Here is a 17,549-nt window from a genome sequence, read left to right on the forward strand (position 1 = left end):
TGGAAGTCTCAAATGCATTACCTGATGCCTCAAATATTTCTACACACCCATGTTTAGGTAACTGAATTAAACCCCAATTCAATAAAGTCAAGTGAGTCTAGAAAGCAACTGAACTGTATTCAGACAACTGAATACTGCACCAAAGCCTCCTTTGGGATATTGGGATGTTCACGACATAGGGAAACTTAAATGGAATAGCTCAGAGGGTTTGCTCCTTTGCAAGCCATGCTATTCAAGACAAAGCCAGGGGCTCAGGGGGTAGTGATTTTAATTGAAATGATGGATTGAAGGCTTTCTGAGACACTTCTGAGGAAGACTGTAGGCCATTTGAAACCTCTAGGGACTTTGACAACACAGTACAGATGAAAACATCACTGCTGTAATGCCTTTTCAGTCTCAGGAAGTTGATTTATTGGTTTTCAGAATGTATTCAGTGAGCAATGCAACCAGGACTTCTTTTAGCCTCCACAGAAACTTTACTGCAAGTCATCTTAGCAATAACATCTGCCTAGGGAGAAAAAAAGAACACAACTTTATCTTTAAAAACCTTTAAAAATTCTGCCTACATTTGGGTTTTAAAGTAGCATAGACAGACTGCTTTTAATTATGAGGCCCTAGAGATGGTTCATACATCCTAATATTAGAACAGAAAGGGGATTAAGGACACTGTTCAAAAAGAAAATTAAGACATGGCTTTTTTCATGCATTATAGTCCTCCAGTGTGTAATTCAAAATACATTTTATAAATCAACATGAGTGACTCTTAAAATAGTACTTCTTGCTGTTGAACTATAGTAACAGAATTCTGAAATGAAAATTTTCTGATATTAATAAGATCCCTGCTCATCGCTTTGTATTTTAACATACATTTCTCTTTGCATTCGGCCTATATAACAAATGAATTATTTCAGTAGTAGTAACAAAATGATTGCTGTATAAATCTCCCACTATTTCAGTTTATAAAGATGGATTCAGCTGGACAGGAGAGAAGTCTTTTCTCTACTTTCTGGAATTTCTGGACTCTGTTACTCCTGAGAAACTTTGTATTTGGAATATTCTTAGGCTTGACGTTTAAAAGTCATGACAACTTGACATGATGCTGTACAACTTACCATCTATACTGAGTCCTCTGGTAAAAGTCTTGAAAGCAACAGCCAGTCATAACCCAAAATGAACTCAAAACCATGAAAGGAGATTTGAAATGCCTTTGAGAAACAAGCACTTGGGAGAGATGGATTAATTTAACTCCCATCTCTTGCCAGAGGTGCTGGCAATGGTAGAAACAGACACATAAGTAGTTGTGAAAAGTTTCAGAGGAGGAAGGCTTATTTTTCTCCAAAAGTCAACTTAAGCAACACATGCAGCTGATGCAGGTGGACCATAAATGAGGGACTAAGCAGCTGAGCTCTCCCAAATAGTACATCAAACATTGAATATGTGTGCCAGGCTGTCTGCTGCTCGAAGTAGGCTGCGTGTCCTTTTTTCTCTCCTTTGGTAAATCTACACCCACTGAACCAGACCTTCAGTCCCCATAAATCAGCAGAGTCGTACTGAAATCAGTAGAGTGCTATTCCTTGACAGTGGCTGGGGAAGCCCCTACCCTACCCATAGGGAAGTTGTACTGCATTGGTTTTACACACACCAGAGGAACTGCTATAACAGATCAGATCCCTAGTCCATGTAGTCCAGACTCCTGCCTCTGAAAGCAGTGATGAATCACCAGAAAACATGATTTTACAATTTCTTCTAGAAATCCTGACCAAGCGCTGGTGATGCTCACCAATGGTGAGATTGTAGTCAATCCCACTACCACTGATTGGTAAGCAATTAATCAGAATGCTCACATTTTGTTTGCTTCTGCGTTAACTGGATTTGGGGTGGGTGTGGCTATAGCCACCAGAGCCCAGAGGTTTTATTATAGGCCGTTACATAGGTTAAATATTACTGACACTTCAGTGTTTGAAAATCAGCATCAAGTGCAATTGCAGGTGTAACCTACAGACTATCCCATAAGAAACAAAAATGAGGCTGGTGGTGTTAACTTACAATCATGTAGCCTTACTGGAAGTAATCCCACTGTTACAAAAAAAAAAAAAAAAAAAAAAAAAAAGAAAAAATGACTCGTACACAACAAATTGAGAACAGTGATGATGCTTCAATTTGTTGGTTTTCTTCAGGCTTTAAGAAAAAGAAAGACATTAAACCATTTTACAGTTAAAGAAAAGCCTTCTGGGCAGAACATTACTTGTGATTTGTTTGCTATGGCTTACTTATTTTTTGTTATTAGTCTCACAATGCCTTGAGAGAAAAGTGCATATTGTTGGTGTAATCTGCCTACAATGGTTAGGTGATGGGGCTTTCTAGAGAACAGGGGGTCTGCATTTTTGCAGGGACATAGTATTGCAATTTGGGAGGCATCTGCTGTAACAACTGAGCTCTTGTAGGAAAAGAGTAGCTCCTGTTCACCTTAGAAAAGGATAATTTAGGAACCAAAACAAAGCAGAGATTTCTGAGGCAGGGATGTCCAATCTGGCAGTCTTCCCTGCCACAGTAATAAGTGTAAGAGGCTGATTTAAAATGCTACTTCTTAGATCAACATTTTCTAGTAGCTAGACAGTAACCTGGCACGTATCTTACTGAAAATTACAGTGGGGTGCCTTCACCCCAAGGCTTATACAGAAAACTTAGAGGTTTCGTGCAGGGTTGTAGGCAGCACTCAAGGAACAGAGCTTTGCATTGCTGAGCATTGTAACACAAAGATCTTTTTGCCGGCTTGAACATTAGTGAGCAGCCAAAATTCACAGGGGTGTTTTAACTCTAAGTCCTGACCACTGAAAAAATCTTGCCTGGAACAAAGCAATCACGTAGTGAACATTAAAAAGTTAATCTATGACAGGCACAGACATGCTAAAAACCTGAGACAGTTTAGAGAGCCAGATTTTGGGTTTGCGCTTACTTTTAGACTTCCTTTTCTTAACATCTGTAAGGTTACTGCATTGAAACCTTAAGTAGTATACTCACTGATAGTAAGTATAGCATTGTATTGTATATTTCCTCTGTTACATGATAGTTTATTTATTTGCCCAAATCTGAACAGAAATTTCAACCTAATGACACTTTAGGGTTTGAGTTGCTTATGTTGGACAACATCAGACTTGGCAAGCACTGGGAAGAGAGTCTTTCTAGCAACATCCTCATGCTATACCTGGTGCAACTTAGTTAAAAGCAATCTTTTCTGAGAACCCATCCAAAGATGGTGCCCCTGGGCTGTTGTGGTGGTAGAAAAACTGTAATTTAGATGGCACATAAAAGACAGATCTTCACTCATTATGAAGTCCATTAGCACACTTGGGGAAAAGTAAGGACATTTTCTATTCTCTCTGAAAACAAGGGAAATGCTTCAAAGCTGGGCACCTAATATATTAGTCACTTTTGAAAAAGCAATTCAATGGGATCAAAGAGCCAGAAGGAAATTGGTAATACTTAGTCTTTTTGAAAATTAATCAAGAATTGAAGAAGTGGCTGAATTCGCTGGCAAGTTGGGAGGGTTTCAAGAACTTTAAGGGTCCTTCCAGTGATCCGGTTTAGTTTCCAATGCTGTGCAATCCTAAAACCTTATGAATGGTTTTTGCATCAAGTGCATAAATCATTTACTAAGCATATTCATCACTGTTCTTTTTGCCTCTGTGTCTACAGCTTGCATTCGTGTCTCAGATCTCATCTCAGATCTGCTCTGAAATCATCCCTGTACTCCCTGTTCTCCCTGTCTGTGCTTCCCCTGTTCAGTTTTTCTCATATGACTCTGATGCCTGAATGTTTTAGCTCTCCCTTATACAAAACTGGAGTTGTCTGCCATTCATGTCACACACTGACTCCCAGCTTGGAGGATTAAAATTCACCTGGTATTTTAGGATACAGAAAGGCACAGCAAAGACATTCAACACTCCTGCATCCTCTGCCTATTTTTAACTGTGGAATGAAGAGTTCAGTCAGTCCTGAAAGTTGGCCAGTGATGCCAAAGACACAGTGCAGAGAACCAGCATGTGCTCTGAAATGCATACACTTTTTTCAGCTGAAATTTTGCTGAACAGGAAAGGCTTATAGGATGAAAGGAGGCTCATGAAAAATGTTGAACACAGGTTGAATAACTGAAGGAGACAAAGAAAAACCTCAGCCTTTATCATAAACTTCTTGGTTGAATATATCTCATCAAAATCTTCCATAAGGCCTGTCTTCTTCTATCTGCGTAACTCGTTTCTCAAAAAGCCAAGTGCTAATTAGAAAGCTCTGAGACTGGGAAGCCCAGGTCACTGGAGTCAGAGCCAATTTTCACATGTGCTTTGAAGGGAGCTGGGGCCAACCTCGATTTCCATAAGCTCTTGTCCATTTCAGCACAGCTACCTTCACAATCACTGCAGTAAGGATCTTCCTATCCACTGTGCCCTATGAGTAATTCTGGGATATTTATAATGTAATATATGTAGTATTATGTTCTGCCAGAAAACTACAAGAAACTACAAAAAATAACCAAGGAATTCTTATGCAACAAAAAAGTCCCCCACGCAAATACACTTGTGAAAATAGATGGGCATCCAGTTTGTTTCTACCATATCCAAGCCATGTTTACCACTCTTGATTTTGACTGACCCTAAAGCATGAGGTCACCACAGCAGTGACATGACTGCAGTCACCAGCAACATATTTATTTATTATGGAACATCCTGCCCTCAACTTGCAAGCTCTGACACAGTCTTGATCCCAGAAGCTTTCAACCCCAAAGGTAAAGACCTATTTCCAATCTTGCTTTTCAGCCAGTTAAATAGATTATTTCAGGAGTCTTTTGGGCTGAAAATGACTACCTAGAGGACATTTTCAGTATTTGTTTTCTCTTTCTAACTCAATTACCTATGGAACAAGAGAAACTGAAACACTGATTGCCTTACAGTCATTTAGAGGAATATCTTTTCAAGATTGTTTTTAAGACATTGGAGTAATGCTTGAATGCTGCTCTGTGTATTGGATTGTATTTATCTGACTGTATTTAACTGCATAGCCTTATAGAGAACAGTACTTGCTATACGTAGATATCCATGTATTTCACTATATGTATTTATTCATAGGTTTTCTGTATGTGACAATACAGCCATACTAATTTATTTTGTTTATAAACTTTATGTAATTAGTATTATCTTGAGAAAAATGAAAATGACTTTATTAGCTCTATGCTAAATTTGGTAGAGCATTTAATTATAACACTTAAAGAATAACAGAACACTAATAACTGAGGATCCTTGTTTTCTGCTATTGCAAGTATTCCTCCCAATTAAAGAGAAATTTCTCCCTTTCTGCATGTGTAGTATGTTTGCCTAAAGGTGGGGTTCATGTCACCTAATGCCAAAGAACTGAAACCTAGATGTCAAAGTCCATCAGCAAGTTCACTCAACTGAAGCCATAGCCGTTGTTCTTGGAGTGTTTCCACCTCTTGCCAGCAGTATTGAAGAAGGCTAAATGAGTAGCTTTAGACAAGATTCTAATTTTAGATAGATAATTTTAGATGATTACTCTAAACTCCCCTATCAAGCCTTCTTTAATGATCAATGAAGGCAGACAAGCAGTTCCAGGGGAGGATTACTCCTACCTGTCGCAGACACCTATTTGAGGACAGAGTGACTCACTGTACACCAGCCTGTCTCCCTCCATTAACTCCCTCCAGGCTAACGAAATGCCTAAACAGACTGACTCTTCCACACCTCCAGTTCCCTATGGAGGGGAATTTAAGTTCTGCAGGGACTGGATCCCTAGAAGAAGCATGTCCCTCCAACACAAATTAGGCAATAGTAGCTATATCAGAAATTTAGGCACCCAGCTCCGTTTTATTGGGAGATCAGTGTCTTTCCCCAGATTTGGATCCATATGCCTATTACCACAAGAAAGGCTTTGTTAAAGCAAATGTATAGCTCAACGATAACCCATCTATGTTTCCATTCTCACCTCCATTCATTAGATCAGACTGAACCCCTTCCCCAGAAATGTGAAAAGGTGTTACGTGTTTGAAGAAGAAAGCAGTTTAGCTCAGCAGGAAGGACAGTGAATGCAGAGGCTTTTCTGTTCCCTGTCCTCTGTTTCCTGAGATTCTGAACCCTTTAAGACAGGAAAAGTAGGTTTTATGCATTTCCAGCACCCACTGCTCTGTTCCTTGTCTCTTACAAGCAAATGGTAATTTTTAGTATCAAGGACTCTATTTTTCAAGGCACAAAGTATATCCTGCAACATACAGCTCCCCGTGGAGCTGACAGGAGGTAAAACCACCCAGTTTCACAGAGGAAGTTTTCAGGATTACCCTTCTGGTTTATTTTCATATCTGAATAATGAACTATTTGCAGAATCCACACAAGACCTATTTCTTTCCTCTGACGTGATCCTTTGAAATGTGAAAGGACTGTTTACTCAATACATCCTATGGGTGTCTGGCCTTCCCTGACTGTCTAACATAGGGTGCAAAGCTTCCCATGAGACCTAGTTTGAGACATGAAAACCACTGACATTTAGAGCACTGACTCTTACCAGACATGTAATTAGAGTTTATAGATGAGCAATAGTTTGGGGCCAAAAGCTACCTACAGCATGCAGTTTGTAGAATTTCTTTTATTATGGGCAAAGTCTGCTGCAATATGCTAAAACATTAAAGTGATGCATGGCAGCCCACAGATGTGCGTGATACATCGCTTCAGGTTAGCTCCAATCTGCTGACAGCTGCAGGAATAAGTTGTGCCTCTATTATGTGTAAAAAGGCTAGTCCAGATGCCAAAGTCACTGTACCTGTAGCAGTGTAACACTTCAGGCTGACTAGTTTTCCCTGAAAAAAGGGTATTACACATGTGTAATAACTATATGCAAGTTAAGTTAACACTATATATAGCGCTATATATATAAAAATCTATATATAACTAATAGCAAGGATCTATGTTCTATCACTTGTACATAAAGCTGTGTAAATACAGAGGAAAAATTTAGTTCCAGAGGACGTGAGGTGTGAAAATCTACATCCCATCTTTCACTTTTTAAAACTGAAGGTTTTCAAGACCAGTCTGTACCCACCTAAGCTCTCACTATTATCAATAGAGGAACATTCACTCCGTCTGTCTTTCTCAGGACAAGATGAAATGCCTCCCAGCAAGGTGACTCTCTCCCCCTTGACTACAGTGGGAGTCTAAATCCCAGCCTACACTAAACATTTAACTGTGAAATGGCTAAAGTTAGAATTAATGAGTCCCTGGGAATCGCACCCATAGGAAGGTTTCCAAACATTTCTCTGAGGCTGAAGATTGAGGGTGAAAAGGATATATGACTGTACTTGTACTTACACTACCTTTTGCTAACCAGCCCAGGCAATGCCAGCAGTAGAGCATAGGGCTTAGAGAGGGATATATGTGCTTGAATTGTGTCTCTGTGCCCATACATCTTCCCTGATGTTTAATGTTACAGTCTCACCTGCTGCCTCCAGTGCACAGCAGGCATAAGACCGTTTGTGCTCCTGCTTGGTGATATTACAAGCAGATACCTTCAGCAGTATAAACATCAGTGCACTCTCAAAGAGGTAAATGTCCCAAATCCATCAGGAGGAAGTATTCCTTTTTAGTTATGCTCTTTCTTCAGCAATGTTGCCTTTATCAGGACAACTGGGACAGCAAACCACCCCCTTCTGTCTCTCTAAAGCCATGCTACAGTTACTCAGCTTTGGGGATGCTTTTCTGTCCTTTGGAAACTGCAATTCTAATGAGTGGAAATGACAAGACATTTATTAATAGCATCTTAGGGCTGGAAAATTTTGAAGCAAAGAGCCGGGTCAAACCTCTAACTCAGTAATATTTTTTCCTTCCTCCCCTCCTACATCCCCATCCTCTTTTTTTTTAATCCTTTCCTGATTTTTCTTTCTTTTTACCTACTCCTTCTTATGAGAAAAGTTACCTTACCTTTGCTGACATGCCCCCCGGGATCCTGCGGAGCAGCTGCAGAGCCATCCAGCTGTGGTCAATGGTGTCAAGAGCCAGATGTGCGATGCCCCCCCCCCCCGAAGGACCACCGGGCTACTCACCAGCGGGAGCAGCAGCCAGCACAAACTTATCATCCTCTGCAGCAGCCGCTGGGGCTTCCCTGCTCTCTCTGCCTGTTGTGAAGCTGCCAAAAGCCGAGGCTCAGCCCATCCCCACCTCCTTAAAACCCGCCCCGGAGAGTCTTGGACCTCCCTTCCCGGACACCCCAGTCTTTCCCGGGGGGATTCCGGCACCTTTTTGCCCTGCAGGACCAGGCTTGTAGAGGAGGGAAGGAGATTCTCCAGCATCCCCCTGGGATTTTGGACTTACCTCTATAAACGTGTTCTCTTGTCACCCACCTGCAAAACTGCGGGGAGCTAGCTGGAGCACCGACTGGTCTTTTAGGGTGTCTTTGGAAGCAGATGTTCTCTGTGCAAGAAGAGATGCTGGATTCACCCCCTCCTTCTGCTAATGGGACCAGGCTCGTGGCCGGCGGCGGCAGGTTTTCAAAGGATCGGGGTTTGCAGTGGGTCTGACAGCATGGTATTCCCTGGGGACTTTTTGAGATGGAGTTTCTGGGTTTTGGCATCCCCCTCCCCTCAGATGGAAAAATTCAAGCAGTGACAGAGAATTTCCTCCACAACTTGCATAAGGTCTTTCTGGCCCTTGTGTTACAAAGATTCCTCGAACGTTGCTTTATTTCTTGGTGCAATAGGTAAAAGCTAAAGCTCTTCTTGCTTATGGCTTGTATTGGCGGGGGGGGGGGCAAAGAAGTAATAGTAATTTTTTAAATGTCAGGTTTCATAGGACTTAGACACCAGTTCTGTGTTTTGCCACAGTAAATATTGCACCAAGCTATCTTCAGGGCCTGGGAGAACAGGAATTGTGGATATGACAAAAGCATTTTTTCTTGATAAGATTTAAGTGCTATTTCATATTCTGTTTATCATTCATTATTTCCCAATGGTGTTAAACACAAAAGTTCTGTAAAGTCAGAGGAGATTCACGGCTTGCCTAAGTTACCCCCAAATAGGCATCTAATACCATTAGAGGAAATACATATTTCTGCAGCTTTCTCCATAAGTGTATAGCTCTCCTATAAGTCCTATATCTTGTTTGCCAGCTCCACTTAGATATTTCAGATATACAAGGGCACCTTGAGCGGCATTCCTTACCTATGTTTAAGAAACTGAGTCATGTCAGTAGTATCTATTAATTTCTCTCTTTGCACCCCGATAGTCCTCACCAAATCACTCTGTTGTAATGGAAATCTAGACAACTTGTATATGTATGGACAGCTGTATTAAAATGCTGAAATGTGAGTGTTTTGTATCAGGATGTATCCTACCTTAGTCTTGCAAATCTAAGGAATTTGGGTCTAAAATCAAATATTATCCCCAGGCTCATACTAGAGAGACAGTTAGTTCTGCAACCTGTGCAGAATAAAGAGTGGGACAAAGGGACAGATTTGTGGGATAACATTTGTAACCTAATTCTTATTTACCTCCTCTTTTCTATATGTTTGTCTTTCATTAGTTCATAATGGCATCTGATCACTTTTACCTACACAGATAAGCCTCAAATGCTACTCCAAAAATCAAGTTTGTCATAAAATAAAGAGGTTAAAACCTAAAAAAATAGTTTGAAGTCTGATTTTGACTGGTTTTCCCCATTTGTAATAGATAAGTTAAAGCTGTGGCCAACTTTCAGGTCAGAAGAGATCTATGAAGATCTGGCCCCAACTGTGTCCTCCCCTCAAAACAGGTCAAGTTTCAAAGTCAAGTCATGTTGCTCAGGGATTTGGTGGCTGTGTTTCAAAAAAAAAATTACTCTCAGGAATCACAATGTAAACACAATGATGCAATTAAATGAATATCATCATGATAGTCCAGTCTACAATATTTCAACTGGATTCCATCATTTAAGGCTTCTCAGGTCACTTCAACGAAGTCTTTTAGGTCATCATAACCAGTCTCCCAGTTTGGAGCAAAACCAAGTGAGAACCACTTTTTTTGGTAGTTTTTTGGGTAGTTTCTTGACATGTGTGTTCGAAAGTGGTCCTTAGGAGAAGGCATTGCTTCTTCAAGCAGATGTGGTCTCTCAGCACTTCCTTCTTAACATATTTTCTCTCCTTCATCTGCTTTTCCTGAGTGATCTCCAGCTGATCTAAGTACCAGGCCACATTCCAATCCTTGAGCTTTAAATTAATTAGCTGGAAACTCCTCTTGTAAGAGTTTTTGTCCATGATAATAGAGAAAACAAAGCCTGCTCTTGTAGGGTTTTTGTAACATCTCACTATAGTTAATGTTATAGATCTTGCCTACATTAAAGTCTCTGAGTTCCTTAGTCTGCTTATATCCCTTCATTACTTTAAACAGATCCTTTTGTAGGCTAAAACCTTATTTAGGCTAAAACCTAATTTCTATTTATCATATTCCTTTACTTTATTCATTCTACTCTGTTATTTCTCTGTATGTACCCAAAGAAGATCTAATAATGAAATAATGCAGGAAGGTAACCATACTGATCACAACCTCTTCTATGCTCTGATACACTTTGCTACTTTTTATCACAAAATAGTTCCTTACCTGATAAGCTGGCTATAACTAAGCAATTTATTTTTTCTTCAGCAATTAGAGGATAATTAATATAAAGTGAGGACCAGCTTTGTTTTTCTACTGCTCTACAACACTAACCTGGGCTCAGAATATAACTCTGATGCGCACAAAAATGTCCTCTTGCTAACATCAACAAGCAATCTAGCCATCGTGATGGTATGAAACTTAATAAATGAAGCAATAAACCTGAGATTCTTAATAATCCCCATCATGGATATTCTGAATCAATTGATGCCATTTAATGAAAATGACTTGACATTTACTGAGCTGCTTAGAACCTTTGCAGAAGCTGGAGAATGTTTTTTCGATACCATATGCTACCTCAATAAGGTTTTTCCATAACAAAAATCTTTCTGAAATGCAACTGCGTTTCCTCTGTGTGCATATACAAGCACCTCCTTAGACAACAAAAGTATAGTGCACCAACACCACATTGCACTACGAGCCATCAGCCAGAGAATAAAGGTGAATCTATTGACATTTCTAAACAATCTTTTGATAAATCTGAATAAAGATGCAATACAAAAAGCCCTGGGAGTATGGGAAGAAGGCTGCAATTACTGAAAGCTTGTAATCCAGTGGTTAGATAGAACATGACATTACTGAGAAACATATTGCAGCTATAGTTAAAAGCAAAACTCCACTGTATTTAAAAAATGGAGGGTATGTAAAAAGGATGGAAACTTTATTCCTGAGGGTGATCTCTGTGTGATGTTTGAGAGAGTGGGGTGAAACCAAGAGATAAAACAACAGACGAAATGGATTGGTTTTGAAATAATAAAGGCGGCATTAAATATCAGAAAACAAGTACTTGGACCTGCATGAGGATAGTTTGTCCAATTCATTTTGTTTGTATACACTAGCTGTGTTATCTACTTACTATTTTTCTTGGGTAAAATTGACTTGGGGCTCTGAATCTATAAGTACCCCTATTCTATTGCTGCCACCTGGCCTGACTTCAGGGACACCACAGAAATATAGGCAGAGTTTTGTCATACAGTCATGGCCACTTGGCTCATCTGTATTCTGTCCCACATGTTTTAATCTGTAAACTTAATTCCACCCAAGCATCTAAGATGCTCTCTGAATTTGAAAAATATCTTATCTGTACTTATCTACCACAAACATACTATTTAGATTCTTTTAAAAAGAAACTCCTTTAATATTTTCAGTATTTCTACTTAAAAAATATAAATCTGTCAGTGATCCCTTCTCTGTTTCTATTGTATCTTATTTGTTGAATAAGAAAGTCATTTTTTCAACCTAAGGGAAGTTACTTTTCCCAGTGAAACACAATGTAATCTTCATTCCTATTAATAGTGTCTAAAGAGTTGACAAACCAGCTGTTCCTGTCCTCAGAAATAGTTTTATGCATTATATTATTCATTTGTTTTCTCGCTATCCTCTGGCCATTTCAGCTCAAATCCATTTCTGTGTGTTTTTCACGATGTGTAGAACAACATTGATTTTTATTCACTAAAATGCAGTTTTAAGACTAAGCTTGCTCCCCTCATAGGGGCCAAGAAAGATCCATGTTTCTCTTACGTATATGTTCAGTCCACAAAATAGAAGATAGGTAAACATGAGTAACCTATTTTTAACAACAAAGTTCAGTAACTAGTGTATACTGGTCTCTGCTTCTTTTACATTTAACAGAGAGAAGGACAACTTTTGTCCAGACTTTTCTCTTTGATTATGCCAATTTCTCCACTGACTGTAGAGTGAGCTCGGACAGCTAGCTCATCTCACACCCCTACTCGTCTCATCTAATTTCAGACGTTAAGAGTGTAAATATGAACGGATTATTCCAGGTTATTTTCACAGTCACAGGCACCATTGAATGGAATTTGTCTGACGTAATTTAGATGTCTACAGAGGACAAGGTAATCAGTTCCTCAGGGTGTACTCCTCTCCACCATCTCTAAAAGGAGGATAGGATGATTGCTCAGACATAGATGTTTACTGTTGGGGTGAAATTCCATACACTGATAAGGATACCTAATGTAGGCATCTGTCTGGATGTGTAAGCTGGAAAAGTGAGCTCCTGCTGTGGTTAATAGCCAGTCTAAACTAATTAGCTAGGCTTCCTTTACAGTTATGGGAACAATAGACAAAGTTCCTGTTAGAAACTCATTTGTACTATATTGTGGTGGGAGGTACTGAGTCCTAAGCCATTCTGTCTCTTTTGAGTGACTTCAAAGGGACATGAGAGGTGGAGTTTGTTGAAGACACTGAGAAATTCAGATATCAACATGTAGGTGTCTAGATGCAGATTGGATGTTTAAGCTTCCATTGGGGTCAATAGTCATCTAAAATGGCACCTTCATTTAATCCGTTGAATGGTTCTTTAGACTCCATTGACTGCATTGGCTAAGATCATGCGTAACTTCGTACACTTCAAGGCTCAATTAAGTTGCCCAATGATAGGTGATCAGTGCCAACTGAGATGCCTTGGTATATTTAACATTCACAGGAGGCTGGCAAATATGAAACATGGGCACTGAAGGCATGGCAGGTTGAGGCTACCTGGGTAAATGGAACTAGATTCCTCTGTGTGGGCAAATGAATCAAGCCCAGAAATCAAATAAGATAAATCCCAGCCAGACTAGACATCTAATTTAGGTTGACTTTTAACATTCATCTTCAGTAAGATGAATCCATGCTCTGTGTTCCTCAAAGATGGTTTGAATTGCAGCAAGGCCTGGCTGCACTCCTTTACCTAAACCTATTTTTCATGCCATCACAAACTGTTTCTCCGTAGGATGCTAAGCTTCTTGCATGATTGTATCATCTGCTTGTACTACACTTCATCGATGATTTCACTTCCTCTATTTAAAGCAGCCCCTTCAATCACACCTGAAAATATATATACAGTCTTTTGCTGAGGGGGCATTATCATTAGATTTTTGTTTCTTGCTTGTTGTATTTCTGCATATTACAAGGAACCACATAACTAAATTTTGGACTATTCACAGTTGGACTCCCAATAGGAAAGTGATGACATTCGTGACTTTATGAGCACACTGCTAGTCCTTTCATCTATATTAAAGAGCTGAGAACACTTAAAGGTTCCCAAAGTTCATTTTCTTCTTCAGCTTCCTAGGTGTGGCAAAATACCTGCTCATAACATCATGTAGTTTCTGTGGTGATTTTAAAGATGCATGGATATTGATACAAACACTAGCAGTTGGATAAGTATTGTTGATGTCATTAATTTCTGTTCTTTCAATGGAAGATATTACTGCGTACTTCTAATGATCCCAGTGCCAGCACAATGCATTAAGGTTATTTGAAACAAGCTTTTGAAGGGTAGATGATAAGGAGAGCAGAACTGTCACAAGAGCTGTGTCAGGAGATCTGTGCGATCTAAAGAACTTCACTGGCAGTGGCAAGCCAGAGTGCTCTGCTGTCCAAAATTATGGTGGAACAGTTGTTGCTGTGCCTTCCTGTGTTACTCTTCACAGTAAATATAAGGAATTGTGGTCAGCGCTGTTATAGATATACACCAAGAGACAAACCTGTCTCTGAACAATGAATAGAAGACTGTCTTTCCACCACTAATTTTTCTAAACAACAACAAAAATGTTCTTGATGTGTTCCAGTTCTTCTTTCATGACCTTCTTGGCATTTCTTCCTAGTCTCTCTGCTTTGTGGAAATATCATATCGCACTCGGTTCAATCCAAAACCCAAACCAATGCGAAGGGCTTTCTGAGAGTTGGAACTGGTCCAAAGCTTACATCTGCCTTAGCAAATCTAAATGGGCAAGGGCCCATTCTGTGGCTGCAAAAGCAAGTGGTAGAGACGGTTCCTGTCCATATGGCTAGCTTCTCTTTCCCCCAGAAAGAGCCCAGCCTCATCCTTACCATCCATTGGAATCATTCTCTCGACTGTGCTATCACCTGAATTATGCCCAGGCATGGTCTAAAAGAGTGCTAGGCCATATCATGCCAGGTAGTATGCCACAACATAGATGCCACAAACACACCAATGCTTCTATCTAACCCTGGCCCTCCTTATTTTCTAGTTTTCATGCCATGCAGATAGCCCTGCTCTGAAAAAAAATGCCTTCCTCACAGGACACTGGCAGAAGTGAGGGCAAAGAGTCAATAAAGTGAGACTGAACCAGGTGCAGAATTATTACATCCTTCAAAGCCCATGGATGCAGACAGAGGACCACAGTGAGCATTACAGCAAACGTGTGTGCTGCTACTACCCAGCCAATTAACTCGAAGACACTCATGTGTTTTCAGGAGATAAGGGTGCAAATATATTCACAGAAGTTTTTAATGTCTAGAAGAAGCATCACTCCTGGGAGGAACAGTGTAAAGAAGGTGATACATGGGTGTGATGAGTTGGCCAATTTCTTAATAGTCACAGGACAGAGTAAAGAAGAGCCATCTCAGAGGATGAATAATTAAGAACTGATTACCTTTTGATTAGCTAAGAATTACACACAGAGCAAGATTGCAGTATGTAAACACACTGATTTTTTTAAATGACTGGTTATTAGAAAAATGCAAAATATCTAAATATCTATAAATACAAAGACACAACCCTGACACATGTTCAGCCACCATTCCTAGGTGATGAATTCATCCCTGATCCTAGAAAGTATGAGGTTCTTCCCACCTTCTTTAAATTTTTCTGTTGTAGATATGTACAGCTGAGCTTCTCATGCCATAGCTTTATTTGTAATGAAAGAAGAAAAGCAGACATGCTTCAGTGTCTTTTTTTTCTGTTTTTTTCTTATATTTTTATTTTAACCTTAGACCAATTGGATCCTGTATGCCATTGGCTATACTTATTAAATGACTCCAACATATAAATCCTTTATGTGATCTACCCCCTGGAGACTCATTATTCTGAGTGCTAGCATTTTGGAAAAGAACTAAAGAAAAATGAAATCATAACAGGAACCAAAAGCTTTCCTGTGAGGGAAACTGTGTGCTCAAGGCCAAGCACTGCAAGCTATGCGTAGGGGAAAATTAGTTGACTCAATTTCTGGGAGTGCAAAATACTATAGCTAAAGATTTCTGAGTCACAACCCTCAAATGGGACAGAATCAAATCTTATAGGAACGGAACTTTCTTGTAGGTCTTCCAGTTAAAGTTGTAGTCATCAGAGCACTAGTATTTGCCCTAAAAAGTAACTAATGTGGGAAAACAGGAGGGTCATCAATCTCTAGGATTAAACAGAGAATTCTTTTGGTATGTATACAAAACATATCAACACCAGTCTACTCCCTTCAACAGACATATTTGGCCTGTGGAAGGAGAGCTGTGGAATAGCTCCATTTACATAAATCTTGGACAAAATCCTTATATTCCTCTAAAGAGACTCAGTCCCAGGAATGCCAAAGTTAGGCTTCTGCTCTGCACTACTTTGTGGAAAGGCATCTCTCTCCTTTTCTATTGACTACAGGGTACCTAGGGAGACCCTCCCCTGATGTAATGTACCTAAAGTTTGACAAAGTGGATGCTGCAAAGTATATTCCCTAAATGTAACCCTGAGAAGCACATGCAAGTAACCGCAAAATCTGAGCTACCACACGTCTCAGAAACAGCAAACCCTTTAGGCTTTTAGGAGCTGACTTGTTCTCTGTTTCACAAACAGTATCTGACAGGCTAATAATGAGAAAGGACCATATATAAAATATATTAAAATAACCACCATCAACTTTGGCTATGGAAACTACTAGAGAGAGACCTTTTTCTCATTTCTTCTCTTCTTTATTCCCACTTCCCTCCTTACCTTTCTTTCACCTTCCTTTTCTAGTATAAAAGATTCCCTCCCTCCCAAAGAATAAATACAAGGAAAAATAATAAATCTTATGGCTGTCAAAGGGTTTTCAAATAATTGCTTTTAGATTTGATGAAAACTGTATTTCAAATAGCATATCTAGCCAAAATCACAATCCAAACTAATAATCAATGAATTGTCCCTTTTGTTAGTGGCAGAACACCTCTTCATGAAAAATCCATGACAAAAATAAGATGGAATCCTATTTTTTTTTTTTTAGAGCTAGGCTTTTATTTCATGTTAACACAAGAGTGGTAGCACCAGATAATTATCACCTTACCCTCTGATACATAAGCACAGGAGGGAAAATCCATGAACCTCCCCCAGGAACAGACCAATGAATCAAAGAAGAGTTTTTATCCTGAAAGATTTGTGAACTTGCAACAGTTTAACTAATCTGCAGGAAAACTGTAAAAAATTATATATGTCATTATTGTGGCATTCACGAGGAAATTAAAAAGAAATCTTGATTTGACTCAAAGTGAGAATATTGTTTAAACTTTTGGCAGATCAGTAAGTCAAAATACCATCTGGGGTCAAAATTAAGGCTGGTGTCATTGCTTAAGTGAGATTCTCTTCTGAGCAAACTTAACATTTTAGAAGAATAGATTGTGTATTTTATTGCTGTATCTGCTACATTTTTTGTCATTAAATGTTTTTTGTAGTAACTCAACAATATGATGTATTAAGGGTAAATGGATGCAATTTTGAATGCTACTTGAAAAATCCATATTTTAAGAAAAGAGTAGTAGTGGAAGCAGAATGCCACATGAGCTAATTCTCCAACTCAAATGACATTATTTGAATCCTGTCTAACAAATCAACCATTGCTTGATTTAGTAATTCTAGATGATCAAGAGTTAACTACATTGGTTTTACCGTAAGTACGTGGGGAAGATGCTGTTTTCTAGTTATGTTTTTTTATAGAGCTTGCCCATTGCTAGTCTTATTTTTCTAGGGGTCATTATAAATAACAAAAATAAAACTGTGTGAGAAAAGGCATCAAACCCATTTTCTTTCCATTAAAAAATTTGTAATTCAACCATAAGGTGGTTTTGGGTTATTTTTGAGAACTGTGCAATAGTGAGTGTATTGCAC

General features: G+C 39.3%; 1 protein-coding gene across 1 annotated transcript in view; it reads right to left on the reverse strand.

The window, feature by feature from the left end:
* LOC128143772 (vasoactive intestinal polypeptide receptor 1-like) overlaps positions 1-8,158 on the reverse strand; it is a 30,004-nt gene extending 21,846 nt beyond the window's left edge. Inside the window, exon 1 of the mRNA XM_052791458.1 lies at positions 8,096-8,158. Within this exon, the coding sequence (XP_052647418.1) occupies positions 8,096-8,128 (33 nt within the window). The 5' untranslated portion in view covers positions 8,129-8,158. The remainder of the gene's footprint in view (positions 1-8,095) is intronic.
* Between the last annotated feature and the right edge of the window lie 9,391 nt (positions 8,159-17,549).

This window comes from Harpia harpyja, chromosome 1 (assembly GCF_026419915.1).
Source record: "Harpia harpyja isolate bHarHar1 chromosome 1, bHarHar1 primary haplotype, whole genome shotgun sequence".
Lineage (NCBI taxonomy): Eukaryota > Metazoa > Chordata > Aves > Accipitriformes > Accipitridae > Harpia > Harpia harpyja.